Source organism: Rhinatrema bivittatum, chromosome 6 (genome assembly GCF_901001135.1).
Source record: "Rhinatrema bivittatum chromosome 6, aRhiBiv1.1, whole genome shotgun sequence".
In the NCBI taxonomy this organism is placed as follows: domain Eukaryota; kingdom Metazoa; phylum Chordata; class Amphibia; order Gymnophiona; family Rhinatrematidae; genus Rhinatrema; species Rhinatrema bivittatum.
The window spans coordinates 12849356-12870053 of record NC_042620.1 but is presented as its reverse complement, the minus strand read 5'-3'; the positions used below and the strand labels follow the sequence as shown (position 1 = coordinate 12870053).

Sequence of the window (20698 nt, the reverse complement as noted above, 5' to 3'; positions counted from 1 at the left end):
TATATAGTATATATATAGTCAGTATATAGTATATAGAAGGAATATATATATATATAGTATATATATAGTCGGTATATAGTATATAGAAGGAACTAGCCCATCATGACAGGTTCATGTGTGGCCCCATTCCCGCTTTCCCTTTGTTTTAAAATTTGGAAGAGAGACAGGTGGGGCTTTCAATGCTCTTTTTTTTTCGCCTTATGGGTCCTTTCCATGTCTGCACTGCCTGCTCCGTGGAGGCTGGTGCACCACACACAACGTTTTCCTTAATGCAGGGGAAGCACTGTCACAGGCTGACATGAGATTGGCGGAAACGGTGAGACGTGCAGTGAAGGTGAGGCCAGAGCCGAGTGCCAAGATTTCGGGGGTGGGAAAATCCCCACAGCTCGAGGCCCAGAGGGGGGAAGGGAGCGCTGTGCTGGAGCTGCCGCCAATAGGTGAGTTGAGGGTGGGGGTGCATGACCGAAGGGTCGCCTAGGGTGCCAAATACTCAGTGGTGCCTCTTCTTGCTGCGAGGTGCTGACAGCAGTGCCCAGTTGCTGGCCTGGATCTGAGCATTCGGCAGTGGTGGCTTTTTTCCATGGCACACCTGGTCAGGTCTGAAGGCGCGCCATAGTGGCATGGTACACTGGTTGGGAAACACTGCCCTATGAGATCATCCAGGCTTAAGAGGTACAAATACCATATTACAGCACCTACCACCGACACCAATGCAGCCCATTCGTTTCTATGGGTAGAGGTTAAGCGTAGAATAGGTAGAGATTAAGGGATGAACATATTAGTGGCATATGGACCAGAAATGGGTCCTGGGCCACAGTGGTTTCTGAATTGCCCCATTTTAGAAAACATTTCTACTAATGCAAGGGTTCCCCCTTTATTCCATCTAGCTTTAGCAATGCATTCAGACGGCACTGCTCTCCCTGCTCTTGGGAGGTGCTCACAGTAAGTGGATCACATAGAAGGCGCTGACAAAAACAAACGTTACCTTGGCTTACCAAAACCATGCCAAGCCTATTATATTTTATGTGCATCGATAAACACTTTTAACATGGCACTAGAACTGGGGAGATCAGTACAGTAATAGCAATGATGGGGTGAGAAGCTTTAAACCCTTGTAGAATTGCCAACGAGCACTATGGACTTGTGAGGGGAAGGCATGATCTGTCACCGCAGAGGGCTGGACGGGGCTTCACTCGGCTGTGGCAGAGAAGGCTTCCTTCTCTGTTCCCGTATGTAAAGGTTAAAGCTGGATGCCTGGATATTAAATGAGTATCCACAGTGGCATCACCTGGCACCAGCTCTGTTCAAACAGCTTGTCTCTGAGCTCCAGCTGCAGGTATTGTAGCGCAGGCAAGCTGCAGGGTGCTGATAGTGTGTGCATGTGTACGGGGTCTCCTGGGGCTGGAACAGCTGCTCTGCAGCGTGCATGAAGTGAGCATGTCCCAGGAAACACAGGTGGAAGAGCACAGAAATCTCCATACTCTGAGGAATCCTGCTGAATTTAAAGAGTCATCCATCTTTCTAAGCATCTGACATCTTTGGTGACCATCTCTGTATGCCTGCCTTTGTCTCTCGCTCTCTACCTATTTCTTAACCTCTATACCTGAGACTGTCAGTCTCTTTCGCCAGATCTGCGTACAGAATCTAGTGCAACTACCCAGGTATCTTTTTGACTATTGCATCTTTCTGTCTGTCAAGCTGAAATTGATGCTGTTTTGTGTTTCACCGCATCCTGTGGTTTGTCTGTCCCTCCGCTGTATTCTGACCTGACCCTATGCATTGATGCACTGTGGGAAGACCACGTCAGTCAATGACAGCAGCTTCTGATGGGTGGGGCTGTGGCCTATGCTGCTCTTTTAATGTCATGACTGATTTTCTCTCTCTTGCTCTATTTCCAGGTCGCTCCCCACCGCCCTGAGATCCGTTCAACATGCCGGAACTCAACTCCAAGGTCACCAAGGTTCTCAACAAAAGCACTCCAGGAATACAGATATGGAGAATCGAGGTAAGTAATGGGGCTCAGTCACTGGAGAGTTCAAGGCACGACTTATTCAGCCACCAAATTACTGGCTTATGACAAATGGGTAGGGGTTACTTCTGCTATTCCTGGGTAAACCCCTCTCCCTCTCTGAAACATTTAGTAGCGTGTCTGCACTCTTTTGATTATCGACAGCAAGGAAAGCCAGTGATGCCCTCCCCCAAACAAAAGATGAATGTTTGATTCTGACTAGGATCTACAGCATATATGGTACAAAGCACAAAAGGCTACAAGCTGTCCTTATACTTAATAACTGTAATATCACACCATAAAGACACTAATTACCAAAATCTAGAATGTAGCAATTTTAACATATATATATTCAAATATCTTCATTTTTTAGTATTCAAATTTTATTACAAATATAATCGTCATACAAAAATTCATACAAGAATTTATTATCACCAATTGAAATTTTTATATTATTTTTAAACAATTTTTTAAAAAGAGAGCCTATGGACACCTATATCCCACACCAATATCCCTAATAAGTAACGATAAATACCCCCATACCAAAAATTCAATTACATACATTCATCCATCCACATTCATTCTCTTATTATAACACATTAATTAAAACCCCATCCCATCATATCTTATTGCACCATATCCCAACTCTGTCAATATATCTTGTTCCTTGATTCAGAACACGGGTATTCCAGAGGCTCTCAGCTCGGATCCACGATCTTCACATACTCAACATTTTCATAGTTCATCTTTCACTTCTTAATGATTTATGATTCCACCTCCCCAACAAGGAACCTCGTTTCGCCAATCAGGCTTCTTCAGGGGTTGAGCGTGCAAGTGCATACCAGAGGGTATTACAAAAGACACCCCCTGAAGAAGCCTGATTGGCGAAACGAGGTTCCTTGTTGGGGAGGTGGAATCATAAATCATTAAGAAGTGAAAGATGAACTATGAAAATGTTGAGTATGTGAAGATCGTGGATCCGAGCTGAGAGCCTCTGGAATACCCGTGTTCTGAATCAAGGAACAAGATATATTGACAGAGTTGGGATATGGTGCAATAAGATATGATGGGATGGGGTTTTAATTAATGTGTTATAATAAGAGAATGAATGTGGATGGATGAATGTATGTAATTGAATTTTATGGTATGGGGGTATTTATCGTTACTTATTAGGGATATTGGTGTGGGATATAGGTGTCCATAGGCTCTCTTTTTAAAAAATTGTTTAAAAATAATATAAAAATTTCAATTGGTGATAATAAATTCTTGTATGAATTTTTGTATGACGATTATATTTGTAATAAAATTTGAATACTAAAAAATGAAGATATTTGAATATATATATGTTAAAATTGCTACATTCTAGATTTTGGTAATTAGTGTCTTTATGGTGTGATTTTACAGTTATAGGATCTACAGCAGCCAGTCAAACACTGCCAAGCCAGTTAGCATGATCTGCTATGCCTTTCTGCTGCTTGTTTTAGTGGCTTCTTCTCTCTCGCAGGCAATTATCTGATTTTGTAGCTTGTTTTGTGTTCTGGAATAAGTGACCTACAAATTCAGATAATAAATTGTCTCATTGCTGAGCTTGATTAGATTCTATTCTGGTTTCAGCATAAACTGATCTAGAACATAATCATAGCTGTCTTTTCTTGGAAGCCCAGACCAAATGCATTCCATGCATTAAAAAACATAAGGAAAGCCAAACAACTGCTGGTAAGGTTAAAACGTGAGTTGGAGGAGGCTTTATATTTATTTATTTGGTGCTTTTCTATACCGGCATTCATGATACAATCATATCATGCCGGTTTACATGGAACAGGGGTATAATGAACCTTAAATATTCACATAGCGAAGAGAAGCAGAAGTTACAATAAAACAGGGGTGCTGGAACTGGGGAAGGAAAAACAAAGAATAAGTAACTCAACGTAAGTAGAGTAATTATTTACATTGTGTTGAATGTATAGTAATGGTTGCTATGGTGAATCAATGAGTTTCGGGAAAGGCTTGTTTAAATAACCAAGTCTTAAGCCTTTTTCTAAATGTCAATAGGCAGGGTTCTTGTCTGAGATCGGGGGAATAGCATTCCATATGGTTGGTCCTGCAGTGGAGAAAGCCCGTTCTCTAGATGTTAGATGGTGTGTGGATTTGGTTGGGGAGGCGTGCAGGGAACCTCTATAGGCTTCTCTGATAGGTCGAGATGAGGTGTGTAGTTTGAGTGGGAATTGAAGGTTGAGAGGGGTTTGGTTATAGATGGTTTTGTGGATGATGGTGAGGGATTTGTGTAGAATTCTGAAATGTATTGGTAGCCAATGTAGATTTTTTAGAATGGGAGAGTTGTGGTCTCTTCTGCCGGAGTTTGTCAGGATTCTGGCTGCCGCGTTTTGAAGAATCTGAAGAGATTTGATTGAAGAGGTGGGGAGACCTAGCAAAATGGAGTTGCAGTAGTCTATCTTGGAGAATATTACGGCTTGGAGGACGGTTCTGAAGTCTTGAAGGTGAAGAAGTGGTTTGATTCTTTTTAGTATCTGCAGTTTATAGAAGCAGTCTTTGGTTGTGTGGTTGATGAATTTTTTTAAATTCAGACGGTTGTCAATTAATACTCCCAGGTCTCTTGCTTGGGTGACGAAGGTATTGGTGAGTGACTTTTGAGGAGTATTGTTGTCATCTGGGGAAATGAGGAGGAGTTCAGTCTTAGCTGAATTGAGTATTAGGTTTAGGTTAGAGAGGAGGAGGGTGATCTCTTGGAGGCAAGTTTCCCAGTGCTTGAGTGTTTTTGTAATGGATTCTGTAATGGGGATCAAGATTTGATTATACTCAAAAGAACTTCTTTCAAAAGTGAAAAAAAGAGGATCCAAAAGAAGAAAATAGGAAAAAGCATTAGCACTAACAAAACATTGATAAAACAGCACAGTTTTCTGTTATGGGCAGAATAAACAATTTAAATAAATAAAAAGAGAATTTGAAAAGAAGCTTTCATTGGAAGCAGCAAGCTTGGGAAGGAGTCAGCTGGACCGTTAGATGACCGAGGGGGTTAAAGGGGCTCTTAGGGAAGATAAGGCCATTGTGGAAAGACTAAAGGAATTCTTTGCTTCGGTGTTTGCTTCGGAGGATGTTGGGGAGATTCCATGCTACGTATGGTCTGCGGTTCCTTTGGAACCTTGGTTTGATTTTGGTTTGATTTTGGCCTGATGCTTTTTTTAACATTGCTTTGCTTTTGTTGGCTGTTGCTTGACTTTCGAGCTCAGTTTGGTTTGGTCTTGGCTTTGATTTGTTCTGATTTTGTTTTTCCCTTTATCTTTGGTTGACTTTATTTTTTTTTTGATCATAACTTCCTTTCCTTTGTCTTTCCTGAGAACTGGGTTGATATTCTCTTAGCCTCGATTTTGCTTCTATTTTTTCTCTCCTTCATTGTATATATTTTATGTCTAGCTGCATTTTGCCCAGGCTGGTTCAGAATCATACGTGATCACATAAATGTATACAATGCCTCTCTGAAAGACAAACCGGACTTCCAGCGGGGGATATTACAGCAAGTAACTTGATTTTTATTCTAAGCTTGCTGTTTCCCAGGTGCTTGCTTTATTTTTTTGTAGACTATAGCAAGGATTTCAGCCTCTAATTGAATGTAATCACATTGAGGCTGAAGACTTCCAGCTGAAGAGAAGTATAAGCTGCTAAGGTCCAGTTCAATTTTTTCTTGTGCAAATTAAAAAAGAAACAAAATAACCCACCTAGAACTGAAAGCAATTTATTGCTGGTGTTTTTCAGAGCATGGAAATGGTTCCTGTGCCCGAGAAGTCATACGGTAATTTCTTCGAGGGCGACTGCTATGTCCTGTTAATGGTACGATCCATGCTAGACAAAACGGCGCGTTCCACAGCAGTTCAACATCCTTAGAGCGCCGAGAGTTGCACTTCCATTCCTCGTTCTACGGGGAGGAAGCGCTCGCAAAATGTAGTGTGCAGAGAAGTGGTAGGGAACCCACCCTCCAGGGACTACAGGTCACATTGGCAGGAGAGTGCCCACCTTCAGATGCTCCTGTGCCGTAGATAGACTCGACAAGCTCTCTCCAGTTGGAAGAGAATATCCCTCTGTTGCTCTGCCAGGTAAGGCAGCCAGCTTCAGTTTCTGATTCCTGCTCAGGGAGCAGAGTGGCTCCCCCAGCTACTCGGGGCAGGGTAAGCTGCTCCAAAATCACTCCAAAGGAATCTGCATCCTGCCGTCTCTCTCAGCGAAGCCCAGTCGAGACTAAGTAGAGAACCAATAGCCAAGCCAGGAACAGCTTGGGTAGTGGCTGCTGACCATCATTCTCTGCTTCCTTTAGTTTTTCTTCACCTTCCCCCTCGCTGAGCCCTGCTGAGGCCCTTCCTGGCTCCCGTTAGAGCTCTGGCAGGTCTCCCTCTTGAGAGTGCTAGTCTGAAATCTCCCTCCTTCCTGGTGGTCGTAATTGTTCAATCGTTGCAACTGCAGCCCTAAATGGCTGCAGGGATGGGGGAGTCAAGCCGGGCTCTCCCGCAAGGGACTGGGCTGGTGCTCTCACTGGACGCCTCCCTCCGTGAGCTGCTGATGGAAGCCATTCCCTGCCTTCATGGCATTTGCAACATGAGTAGCACGTGATTTAGAAAGACGTTAAGTAGCTGTATTGGGAGAGAGCGCCTCTGTGAAGTCACTGGCCAGTGGCTTGTATTTCCTTACACTTAGTCACGTATAGATCGCGCCTTTTCATTGCTTGCCCAAGGACCCTGTGACATCGCTCACATTTGATGGGCCTTCGCATCCCAATTCGACAGCGGTGGTTAAAGCTCTGCACAGAAAAAAAAGAGAGCCATGAGAACATAAGAACCTGCCATACTGGGTCAGACCAAGGGTCCATCAAGCCCAGCATCCTGTTTCCAACAGTGGCCAATCCAGGCCATAAGAACCTGGCAAGTACCCAAAAACTAAGTCTATTCCATGTAACCATTGCTAATGGCAGTGGCTATTCTCTAAGTGAACTTAATAGCAGGTAATGGACTTCTCCTCCAAGAACTTATCCAGTCCTTTTTTAAACACAGCTACACTAACTGCACTAACCACATCCTCTGGCAATGAATTCCAGAATTTAATTGTGCGTTGTGCAATGCTTATGCAACAGCTGCTGAAGTAATTCCTTTTCTGTGACGGCTATTGGGTTCCTACAGAAGAGCTGCCCGTCAGACAGCAAGTTTTATTCTCCCTTCACAAGGGGTGAGGCAAGCATCAGACAGTCTAAGAGAGACAGAAAACCCCAATAAGAGAGAATCATGTCCCCCCACTCCCTGAAGGGCCCAATAATGTCTGGTCCTGGATCAGAGAGGACCTTCTGAAAGAGGGAGGCGGCACTTTCTCTGCCGTGGGGGTGGCAGCGGCAGCAGCTTTAGAGGCGCCGGGAGGACCGTTGGATGGGGGAGGAGCTCAGATTCTCCCGGGGAAGTCATCGTCCAGAATTTTAGGGCTTTTGGGTTTCCTTCCTTCAATTTCAGACCCACAAAACCTCAGGCGGCTTCACCTATGACCTTCACTACTGGATCGGGAAGGAATCGAGCCAGGACGAGCAGGGGGCCGCCGCCATCTTTACCATGCAGATGGACGAGCACCTGGGAGGGGTGGCCGTGCAGCACCGGGAGGCCCAGGGCTATGAGAGCGAAATCTTCAAGGGTTACTTCAAGCACGGCCTCATGTAAGTATTCGGGGAGTGGGGATCCAAGCAATCAGATGGCTAGACTGACCCACACTTGCTATTCCCATCGCTGACCTAGATTAGATCCTATCAGATGTGTCCCCGGCACCCGAGCAAGATGCGATCCTGCAGCTCCTTATTCTAGATATAAAACGTGCATCCCGCAATGTTGTGCACTGCCCTGCAGGGAAACTGGATTCCTGGGCCTTCCACTGTCCGGACCAGCAAAAGCTGAGGGTGCAGCAGAGGCAGCGTTCACAGCCCCAGGAGCGGGGGGAGAGGGTGCAGCAGAGGCAGCGTTCACAGCCCCAGGAGCGGGGGGAGAGGGTGGAGGAGGGTGCAGCAGAGGCTGCGTTCACAGCCCCAGGAGCGGGGGGAGAGGGTGGAGGAGGGTGCAGCAGAGGCAGCGTTCACAGCCCCAGGAGCGGGGGGAGAGGGTGGAGGAGGGTGCAGCAGAGGCAGCGTTCACAGCCCCAGGAGCGGGGGGAGAGGGTGGAGGAGGGTGCAGCAGAGGCAGCGTTCACAGCCCCAGGAGCGGGGGGAGAGGGTGGAGGAGGGTGCAGCAGAGGCAGCGTTCACAGCCCCAGGAGCGGGGGGAGAGGGTGGAGGAGGGTGCAGCAGAGGCAGCGTTCACAGCCCCAGGAGCGGGGGGAGAGGGTGGAGGAGGGTGCAGCAGAGGCAGCGTTCACAGCCCCAGGAGCGGGGGGAGAGGGTGGAGGAGGGTGCAGCAGAGGCAGCGTTCACAGCCCCAGGAGCGGGGGGAGAGGGTGGAGGAGGGTGCAGCAGAGGCAGCGTTCACAGCCCCAGGAGCGGGGGGAGAGGGTGGAGGAGGGTGCAGCAGAGGCAGCGTTCACAGCCCCAGGAGCGGGGGGAGAGGGTGGAGGAGGGTGCAGCAGAGGCAGCGTTCACAGCCCCAGGAGCGGGGGGGGGGGGGGGGGGGGGGGGGGAGGCCAGCGGTCATGCAATGGTGACCACTAGTGGCTGGATTTAGGGTTCAAAATTTCAGGGTTCCAGAGGGAGCCCTGGCGGCGTGATCTCCCACCGAGGACCGTGGCTGCAGTGACTGGGAGTGATACTGGGAGTGTTGTGATCTTCCTGCACACAGTGCCCTATCCCTGATACCGGGAGTGTTGTGATCTTCCTGAACACAGTGCCCTAACCCTAATACCGGGAGTGTTGTGATCTTCCTGCACACAGTGCCCTAACCCTGATACCGGGAGTGTTGTGATCTTCCTGCACGCAGTGCCCTATCCCTGATACCGGGAGTGTTGTGATCTTCCTGCACGCAGTGCCCTATCCCTGATACCGGGTGTGTTGTGATCTTCCTGCACTGAGCAGGGATAGGGCTCTGCGTGCAGGAAGATCACAACACTCCTGGTATCAGGGTTAGGGCACTGTGTGCAGGAAGATCACAACACTCCTGGTATTAGGGATAGGGCACTGCATGCAGGAAGATCACAACACCCCTGGTATCAGGGATAGGGCACTTTGTGCAGGAAGATCACAACACTCCCAGTATCAGGGATATGGCACTGAGTGCAGGAAGATCACAACACTCCCGGTATCAGGGATAGGGCACTATGTGCAGGAAGATCACAACACTCCCGGTATTAGGGATAGGGCACTGTATGCAGGAAGATCACAACACCCCTGGTATCAGGGATAGGGCACTGCATGCAGGAAGATCACAACACCCCTGGTATCAGGGATAGGGCACTGTGTGCAGGAAGATCACAACACTCCCAGTATCAGGGATATGGCACTGAGTGCAGGAAGATCACAACACTCCCGGTATCAGGGATAGGGCACTGTGTGCAGGAAGATCACAACACTCCCAGTATCAGGCATAGGGCACTGTGTGCAGGAAGATCACAACACTCCTGGTATTAGGGATAGGGCACTGCATGTAGGAAGATCACAACACCCCTGGTATCAGGGATAGGGCACTGCATGCAGAAAGATCACAACACTCCCAGTATCAGGGATATGGCACTGCATGCAGGAAGATCACAACACTCCCGGTATCAGGGATAGGGCAGGGCACAAGTTCTAGTCACATTGACTGATCACATTACTTTTTTTGTCAAGCTACCAACTGTTTCCATTTCCCATCCCCCATATATTGTCAGTGGGAACCTTGGTAACATGAATAAATAAGAGGGCAGCCAATAGGAATATATATTCATTCCTAAACTGACCTTAACTGACCTGAAAAGTGTCAAATTGTATCATTTTCTGTTAGTGTGCACTAACAATGGTTAGTGCGCACTAACTCCTGTTAGTGCGCACTAATTGGAAAAACCGATTGTTTAGCTAAAAAATCGTGCCAAACACGATTTTCTTCTCCTGCCAGACGATTTCGATCATTAAGACGATCTGGCACACGATTCACATCCCTAATGCCCAGACCTGCACCTGACTTGCCTGCCTGTCTGTCTGTCTGTTCTTTGGGAACCTCCTATAAGGCAGGTGACATTAACCTTGGATAGTGTTCAGCAGGACTGCACTCTCTGTTGTGCACTGCTTTCTCCTGATTTCTTTCTAAAATACTTCAGGTGGTGGAGAAAAAGCAGCCTGGTGCATTGTGGGGCGTTTGGGTGTAAGGGTCACTAGGTCCTAGGTGGAATGTTCTGCTTGTGACTCTCCGTGGATGTCTCTAGTGCCCCCTGTGGATTGTGTCTTGCAGTTACAAGCAGGGAGGAGTGGCATCTGGGATGAAGCACGTGGAAACCAATACGTACAATGTGCAACGCCTACTGCATGTCAAGGGGAAGAAGAACGTGGTGGCTGGTGAGGTGGGCGATGTTTTATTTTATTATAATGAGCATCATTTCCTTTTTAACCACTTTCAGGTCGATACAGTAACGTTGAGTTAAAGATTCCCGGTCTGTAACGTGCTGGGAGCGCACAATACAGACGAGTAAGGCCATCCAGCCATACAGTCTCCAGTTTCACGAGTCCTTAGCGCTTCCTAAACCCTTTCCTAAACCCTTTCCGCACCCAGCATGTAAATGAACGAAAAAGCTGTATAATGAAGGAATTAGCTATTCCCCTGCGATACTGTAACGGGCGCTGATATTATCTCCTCCGTAACCCGCTGTTCTGCCGCGGCCTTAACCTGCTAGTTTACCGCCTCCCCCTAGTAGGAGTTAGTGTAGTGTAGTGTAGTGTAGGGTAAAAACATTGCTTACCCGCCCTGGTCCCGTCCGGTCCCCTCCTCCCGAAGCAAAAAAAAAACAAACGAAAAAGTAGCAAGGCTCGGGCCTGCTATGGTAAGTGTAAAAAGTGTAAAAAGTGTTAAAAACAAAAAACCTGTGTGTTATATAAAAAAATAAAACAATTTTAAATACCTGTCGGAGGGCCGTGGGTCCCGGTGGGCGGCGAGCAGCCATCAGCGGCATCCGGTAGTCCCTTCTCCCTTCCTCCCTCCGTCCCCTGCCTGGATGAGCGCCAAAATCGCACGGGCGGGTCGGCAGCGGGGGGGGGGGGGGGGGGGGGGGGGCGGCAGCAGGATCCGGGAGCGGCGGGTAGGCAGCAGCGGGGTCCGGGGGGGCAGCGGCAGCAGGATCCAGGGGTGGCAGCGAGATCCGGGGGGCGATTAGCGGCAGCGTGTTCGATCGGGCAGGCAGGTAGGTGGCAAAATAAAGATGGCCGCCTGCACGGGAAAATCGTGCAATTGGCCGCTGAAGACGTGACGTCACGACGTTTGGCGTCACGGGGTGTGACGTCACGTGTTCAGCGGCCAATTGCAGCTTTCCCCCGTGCAGGCGGCCATCTTTTTTTCCCACCTACCTGCCCGATTGAACACGCTGCCGCTACTCACCCCCCGGATCTCGCTGCCACTGCCGCCCCTGGATCCTGCTGCCGCTGCCATCCTGCTGCCGCCCCCCCCGCCCCCCGCTGCCGACCCGCCTGGGCGATTTTGGCGCTCATCCAGGCAGGGGAGGGAGGGAGGAAGGGAGAAGGGACTACCGGATGCCGCTGATGGCTGCCCGCCGCCCACCGGGACCCACGGCCCTCCGACAGGTATTTAAAATTGTTTTATTTTTTTATATAACACACAGGTTTTTTGTTTTTTACACTTTTTTACACTTCCTGGTGCCTGTCATTTGAAATGACAGGCACCAGCGCACCCAGGTTACTGTATAGGCGCTGTTACAGCGCCTATACAGTAAAATGGGTTGCGCGGGCCTAACGCTTCCCTAACGCTTCTCAGCCGCGGCATGCATTTGCATGCGATTAGAGGAGAGAATCAGGCGCTAGGTCAGGAGAACTGTGCGTGCGGGGAGGAAGGGTGCGCCTGACACTGTCGCACTGTTTTTACCGCGGCCTTACAGGATCGAGCCGTTTATGTATTACTTTGGCAACGAGAGTTTCCTGAATCTGAATCTCGCCCATTTGGGCTGTGTCCTCATGCACTGCCCCTCCCAGATCAAGGACACCGTGAGGTTTAAATTCTGAAGGAGGAGAATTAGTGTTGGGGAAGGAAGGAAGGGCAGGAGAATTGTCCTACTTTTTGAATGAAAGGCTGGCAACTTCTCTGGTCAAATAAAAGGGACTTTCTGTCCTGAAGATCGAGACGACTTTAACTGTAAACAGAACTCTTCCCTAACCGTAACCCTAACTCTAGCTCTGTCTCCAACCCTAACATAATCCTACGTCACCTTGCGGGGGCTTTTCTGGGTCCAGGACCACCCTGCCCGGAGCCCCCATCTTTACCCCTGGGTGAGCTCCATCAGTCTGTGTGTGCTTGGCACCTGCTGACTCCACCTGGCGGGAGGTGTTCATAGGCGAGATTTCCCTCCCTTCACCCCAAGAAAACCCTGTAAACTGGGCCAGCATTATTTATTTATTTGTTTATTTGATTTAAAATCTTTTAAATACCGTTTGTTCAGTGTATAGGTCTAGGCGGTTTACAAAAAGTAGACATACGTAAATAAAACCTTAAAACATACAGGTAAATAAAGAAAGGTTGTAAAAACAAGTCATTACAGAAAATCATAGAACTAAAAACTACAGGAGCTGAGAAGAAAGAAAAGAGAAGAGTCAGTCTTCATGGAGCTTGCCGAAAGCGACAGAGCAAAGATGGCTTTTACATTTTTTCTTAAACTCCTTTGGATTTGTCAAAAGCCTGAGTGTGACCGGAATTGAGTTCCAGAGGGAGGGGCCTGCTAGTGAGAAAAGTTCCAGAGGGAGGGGCCTGCTACTGAGAAATGTTCCAGAGGGAGGGGCCTGCTACTGAGAAAAGTTCCAGAGGGAGGGGCCTGCTGCTGAGAAAGTTCGCTTTGGGTCCACATCTTCCTTGGGGGTGGGGCAAAGTTTACCTCCCAACCATCTATTGGACAGAAGCTATTTACAAGTATGGACAAGTTTCATTACATTACACAACTATACATTTCCATACAATATCAAAAGTAAATAAACCAGTTGGAGTCAGTCCAAAGTATGGCTATTAAATGATTAGCGGTCTTTGCTCTACAGCAATGGTTCTCAACCTTTTTTCTGTCGGGACACACCTGACAGATGGTTCTCACATGCGTGACACACTGAACATGTGACCGTCACGGGGCTAAATGTAAACATATACTCTGTATCTACAGGATCCAGCCTCACCCCCCAACAATGGCTACAGGACAGAACTAGGCCATTCCCCGTTCAATTTACCATACAAAAGAGATATTTCTGGTGACATCTCAATAACAGCAACATGAACACTCTCTCCTACCAGATGCAATAGCTTTCCTTATGAAAAAACAGTAATTTACCACCAATGCATGTTCTGTTGAGAAAACACAACAAATAAGACTGATACAAATGCCTACATGCTAGTAAAATACTTCACCTCGGTCACACACATAGAATAACAGGAGCAACCCTACCTATGAAAAGGCAGCACTGCAAAAATTACACCAGGCCCTAAACACCAATACACCTCCTATTAGGAAAACAGAACAAGCCAAGCTGCTATAGATCCCTACACAGAAACTACAAGCTCGCAGAGCACCCTTAGCTGGGTCACACACACAGAACAGACAGACCCTCACCAAATACAGAATAAAGTGACCATAAAGCTAATGTTTTTGTTTTTGCGTTGTTGCACTGCCTACAGAGTTTGGCTTCTTGCTGTTTCCAGTTCAGTTTTTGTCTCCACATTTCTATTTATACATTCCCCGAGAAATATAAAATAATTCTAAAACTAGAATATAATAAATGTTTCAAAACAACTGATAAATGGAACATCCAATCATTAAACATTTTCAAAATTATTAAAAATTCTCCAAACACCAATAAAATATTTCTAACAGCAGACACATCACATAATACCTAATAATTAAAATGGCAGTCAATCAAGAAAGATAAACTTAAAAAGCCACCTTTACTTACCCTCTCCAGCATCTCTCCTACTCCTTTCCCTTGTAGGCCAATAGCACATACCAGAAGCAGCAATGGCTGCTGACGCTCTGTCCTCACGCTTTTCTTCCTTAGGGGCCATGACAAGTCTATCTCTCTCACACACACACACACACCAGTCACCTGCCTGACCAATCTCTCTTTGTCTCTCTCACACACACACGCACATTTTCTCTCTCTCACACACCAGTCACCTACCTGACCAATCTCTCTTTCTCTCATACTCACATACCAGTCATCTCCCTGGCCAATATCTTTCTCTCCCTCAAACACACACACCAGTCACCTCCCTGACTAATGTCTTTCTCTCTCACACACACAGTCACCTCCCTGACCAATGTCTCTTTCTCTCTCCCTCACACACACACACAAACACACACCAGTCACGTCCCTGACCGATCTCTCTTTCTCTCACACACACCAATGACTTTCCTGAGTAGTATCTTGCTCTCACACGTTTTCTCTCTTACACACACACACACACACACACACACATACATTCTCTCATATACTTACACACATGTTGGCTCACTCTCTCTGTCTCACTCACTCACCCCCACCCACAGCACACATGGCAGCTATAGCACAAGGTAGCCGGTATGCTGCTATTAAAAGCAGATTCCTGACAGGCTAGAAACTGCAGCAGGAGTGACCTCCCCGCCCCGTAGTGGTAAGAAGGCAGCACTCAGCTGTTTGCTTGTGCTGCTATCATGGCACAGAGTAGTCAGCCTATGATACCGGAGGGGCTACTTTTTTGGCTTTGTCTTCCGTGTTACTACCTAGAGACTGTGATTTTACTGATTGGCGAAGCCTCTGTAGGCTACTTGAAATCTCCTGGCAACCTTCCCGCGTTTCAGCGATACAGCTCAGGCTGGACACGCCCCCAATTCGTAACGTCATCAAGGGGAGACGCTGATAAAAGTCGCGGTGATACCGGAGGCGTCACGCGCCGGGCGTCGCGCGTCGAAGGGGCGCGTTAAAGGGGCTTGCCCCTTTGCCGAGCCCCTTCGCGAGACGTGAGCGAAATTACGAGGTAGTAGATCGTGAAAAACTCTAAATCATGGAGATTCAGAAAGTATTCGGACAGGGCCGGTATAACCCATGTTTTAATGAACGTAATGTATGCCATAGATCGTTAAATATTAATAGGCATAATCTAAGCTCTATTTCTCTTACAAATATGAATATACCAATTTTAATAGCTGCAATGTCTATTGTGTACTGTAATGCCCAATCCATCAGGCAGAAAATTCCGGTTTTTACCGATCTTTTAAAAGAAAAAAAGCCAGATCTATTGTTAATAACAGAAACATGGTTAATGGAAACTGACACGGTACTATTAAATAGTCTATGTCCAAAAGATTATAAAGTTTTCTCTCTGTCGAGAACGAAACGTAGAGGAGGTGGAATTTTGGCGCTTATCAAATCTTCCTTTAATCCGACTAGAAATATTATAGTAGACACAGACCCATTTGAAATTCTTATAATTACAGCGCCACCAATGAATTTTATTATTGTATATTGCCCTCCAACTACTTTAGAGAAGTATCTATCAAATTTTTTAGAATTAATTACATCTTTAAACTTGAATCTGGAAAATACCATTTTGTTGGGGGATTTTAATATACATGTAAATCTGTTTAATAAGCCTACACATGTGACTTCATTTCTGGAAGCTATGACTGGTTTAGGCTGGTCGCAATTAATCACTGCTCCTACTCATAGAAAGGGAAACACATTAGATCTGGTGTTTTTTAACCCTCAACTTATTTCTATTTCATTGGATACAGTTAAGAATGAAGAAGTTCCATGGTCGGATCATCATTTAATATCATTTAAAACTATTACGAATAATATTTCTATAGCATTACCCATTAGAAAAAAGATTAATATTAGACGAAAATTTACAAATGAGGAATTTGTGAATGAGTTTGCTAATAAATTACCAATAATAATGCAAGACTCAGTAGAAAAAACAATTGATTGCTGGAATAAAGTTATTACAGATACTTTAAACATAATTGCCCCATTAAAATCTAAGATCATTATTAAGGAAAAGAATTTAAATAATCCTTGGTATACAAATACTCTGCATGAGTTAAAAAGATCTCTGAGAAAAATTGAACGACGATGGAGGAAACAAAAAAACACACAAAATAAAAATATATATTTCGCTATACTGAGAAAATATAAACAAGATATAAATACAGCTAAGAAAAAATTCTTTGCTGAAAAAATTAATTTGGCCAATAACAACCCACATTCTCTGTTTAATATAGTCAAGTCATTGGTGTCACCTCCAAGTTCAGACGTCTTGGGGATTGATGAATATACCTGCGAGAAAATAGCAGGGTTTTTTCAGCAAAAAACAAATACGATTGTGGCTGAGTTCAAGACTTTACCATACCCTAATTATGCTGTTCAAAACCCAGCTTATAGCTGGACCTCTTTTGATTCTGTTTCGACTGACACTATTCAAAAAATAATAAAAAAAACCAAAAGGCATCCAATTCCCCATTTAACCCCTGTTCGGGTGCTATTTTCAAAGAACTGGGAGACTATTGTCCAGAAGTTATATGTGCCATCACAAATCAATCATTGGAATCTGGTATTTTTCCATGTCAATTGAAGCTAGCATCAATTACGCCAATTCAAAAAAACAAAACATCTCTGTTATCAGATTTTACAAATTTTAGACCAATTGCATCTTTAACATCTTTGTCAAAAACAATTGAATCATCTGTGCTCCATCAGTTGAGAGATTATTTGTCAGAACACGACATTTTACATCCAGAACAACATGGATTTAGAAAAGGTTATTCAACCGAGACCCTCTTGCTTTCATCTTTTGATACCTATATACGAGGATTTGATACTAATTCTGATTATCTCCTGATCTTATTAGATATATCAGCAGCGTTTGATACGCTTGATCATGAGATCTTATTAGCGAGACTACAAGCAATTGGAATACAAGCCACAGTATTGTATTGGTTCACTAGCTATCTGGCCAATCGTCAATGTCAAATAAATTTTAAAGGCAAATCCTCGACAATCTACACGCAAAATACAGGGGTTCCGCAAGGTTCATCCTTGTCACCGGTATTGTTTAACATTTACCTTCTCCCACTGTGCAGATTCTAGCTGCACTGGATGTTCATTTTAAGATTTATGCGGATGATATTCAAATCTATGTCCCCTATAAATCTTCCTGGGCTGACACAATTTCACTATGCAACTTGTATGTTAATACAATTAAACAGTGGCTAAGCCATAGCCGACTTAAACTTAATACAAAAAAAACAGAACTTCTTTTTCTGAGTGTTCTAGATGACTCTCTAAACGGTCCTCCTTCATTGATCACCCTGGGCAATGAGATAATCAAAGTTAAGAAAGTTACCCGCAATTTGGGAATTCAAATGGATACAAATCTATCTTTATCCTATCACGTTTCCAATCTGGTAAAAAATTCATTCTTTAAACTGCATACTTTAAAAAGATTAAAACCTTTACTTTTCAAAAATGATTTTCAAACTGTGTTCTCGGGTTTAGACTATTGTAACAGTTTGTTTCTGGGTCTTCCAGACTCTGCGATAAAACCATTACAGCAAATACAGAATTCAGCAGCTCGTCTCTTAGTAGGATTACCTATGAGATATCATATTTCCCCTATCTTATATAAACTTCACTGGCTCCCAATTAAATATCGAGTAAAATATAAGGTTCTCTCTATAATTCATTCATTAATTCATGACCATGATTCCACATGGCTCTGTACATCTTTACGGTTGTATAAACCAATGAGACACCTTCGATCAACATCTCAATATTTGCTCGATGTCCCCACAGTTAGAATAGCAAGACTCAATATGACCAGGGAGAGGGCCTTTTCAGAGGCAGGACCACTGTTGTGGAATTCTCTCCCTAACACCTTAAGGCAAATTATTAGTCATAGTGAATTTAAGAAGGCAGTTAAAACTTATTTATTTAAGATTGCATATGCTCATCTTGAAAATTGACTATTTCACTTTTTTAAGCCACATTTTTGTAGCAATTTACTATTCGATTACACATTTTGAAGGAATATGGTTTATATGAGTTATATTTTTAGATTTATTATTTCCTTTCTATCTTTGACTATTTTTGTTAAAAAATTAGTATATTTATTTTATGAGTAGGGATTATGACAATATAATGTATTTTTATTCCTTCTATCTCTTATCTACATTCTTTAAATTTGATGTTTTATTTTATTTTATCTTTTATTTTTATTTTTTCTTTGGTTAATTGGCTCTATATAATCAAAATATGTAAACCGTCTTGATCAAACTAGTTTGAAAAGACGGTATAGAAATATTTTTAAATAAATAAATAAATAAATATGCTTTTTCTTCTCCCCACCTCAGCCTTTTATTTTTTTGCAATTTATTATTATTTTTATGTTTTCTTGCTGGTGTTGCACTGGTGAGAGAAGGGGAGGTCAGAGCCAGGTCGGGGGGGGGGGGGGGGGGGCGCAGCGGCACTGTACTCCTGCAGCCCATGGCAAAGTGACCAGCCAGCACCGATCTTCAGCTCCGGGTCCGGGCAGCTGATGGAACACTTTCCCCAACAGCCGTGCGGCAGGAAATCCAGTCAGCCACATTATCAGCTGACTGCTCTGTGCCGTGATGATCGCAGCACAGGAAAACTGCTGAGTGTAGCGGGGCCGGGGAGATCCTTGAGGTGCAATACCTGCAGCAGCATGCATGCATGCATGGCCTTTTCTTCTTCCCGCGTGCCCAGTAAACATCATTTCCTCTTCCGGGCCAAAGGGGTGGGAAGAAGAAAAGGTCACATTCCTGTTGCCGGCTTCCACAAACGCAGCTGCCATTCCCCCTCGGGGCTTGAATGTGCTGATAGCCCGGGCAGGAACGGCAGCAGTGTTCGTCTCGCTGAGGTGAAAGGGGGGGGGGGGGAGAACAGCGGGTGCGCGACACACCTGCGAGACACTAGTGCGCCGCGACACACCGGTTGAGAACCGCTGCTCTAAAGTATATGGGATATATTTAAAGATCTAAACATATATACCCTAGAGGAAAGTCGAGAGAGGAGATATATTAAAGACATTTAAATACTTCCAAGGTTTCCATGCACAGAAGGTGAACTTCTGTCAATAGAAATGAGGCTCAAGAATGAGAGGTCAAGGGCTGAGGATGAAAGACTCAAGAGTGATCTTAGGAAATATTTCTTTACAGAGAGGGTGGTGGATGCATGGAACGGCCTCCCCATGGAGGTGTAAAGACAAGAACAGTATCTGGATTCAAGAAAGCATGGGATAAACCCAGGGGATCTCTGAAGGATTGGTAGGAGTTGTAGAGCTGAATTAGTTGGGTGGATGAGCAGACTAGAAAGGCCACATGGTCTTTTCTGCCATCATGTTTCCATCTTTCATCCATTAATTACCCTCCCCCTTTTTCCTTTCTCACTGTACCCCAAGTCTCACCCATGTGTAGAATTATAACTGGGCTGGTGGATACTGCCAGTAATAAGAAGAGGAGCCATTGTGTTCCCGCCTATCTGCACTACTGCTGGATACACAACCTCCTGGGGGGACCAAATTCCACCTCCCAATCAGCCATTGGGTCCATACCCTTCTTGGGGGGAACAAAGTTTACCTCCCAAATTGGTTGACGGACAGAAGACAATGTGTGATGGTAAATGGAACCTTCTCTTAAGAGAGAGCGGTTTTAAGTGGTGTACCGCAAGGATCGGTGTTGGGACCGGTCCTGTTCAATATCTTTGTGAGCGACATTGCGGACGGGTTAGAAGGTAAGGTTTGTCTTTTTGCGGATGACACAAAGATCTGCAACAGAGTGGACACGCCGGAAGGAGTGGAGAGAATGAGACGAGATCTAAGGAAACTGGAAGATTGGTCGAAGATATGGCAGCTGAGATTCAATGCCAAGAAGTGCAAAGTCATGCATATGGGGAGTGGAAATCCGAATGAACTGTATTCGATGGGCGGGGAAAGGCTGATGTGCACGGAGCAGGAGAGGGACCTTGGGGTGATGGTGTCTAATGATCTGAAATCGGCAAAACAATGTGACAAGGCGATAGCTAAAGCCAGAAGAATGCTGGGCTGCATAGAGAGAGGAATATCGAGTAAGAAAAGGGAAGTGATTATTCCCTTGTACAGGTCCTTGGTGAGGCCTCACCTGGAGTACTGTGTTCAGTTCTGGAGACCGTATCTTCAAAAGACAAAGACAAGATGGAGGCGGTACAGAGAAGGGCGACCAGGAAGGTGGAGGATCTTCATCGGATGACGTACGAGGAGAGATTGAAGAATCTAAATATGTACACCCTGGAGGAAAGGAGGAGCAGAGGTGACATGATACAGACTTTCAGATACTTGAAAGGTGTTAATGATCAAAAGACAACGACAAACCTTTTCCGTAGGAAAAAATCACCAGAACCAGGGGTCACGATTTGAAGCTCCAGGGAGGAAGATTCAGAACCAATGTCAGGAAGTATTTCTTCACGGAGAGGGTGGTGGATGCCTGGAATGCCCTTCCTGAGGATGTGGTGAAGACCAGAACTGT

General features: G+C 45.4%; 1 protein-coding gene across 1 annotated transcript in view; it reads left to right on the top strand.

Annotated features, from left to right (window-relative positions):
- Positions 1-1856: 1856 nt before the first annotated feature.
- Positions 1857-20698, top strand: part of VIL1 (villin 1) — a 69352-nt gene continuing 50510 nt past the window's right edge. Inside the window, exons 1-4 of the mRNA XM_029605054.1 lie at positions 1857-2005; positions 5780-5854; positions 7513-7709; positions 10396-10504. Coding sequence (XP_029460914.1) covers positions 1931-2005; positions 5780-5854; positions 7513-7709; positions 10396-10504 — 456 coding nt within the window. The 5' untranslated portion in view covers positions 1857-1930. The remainder of the gene's footprint in view (positions 2006-5779; positions 5855-7512; positions 7710-10395; positions 10505-20698) is intronic.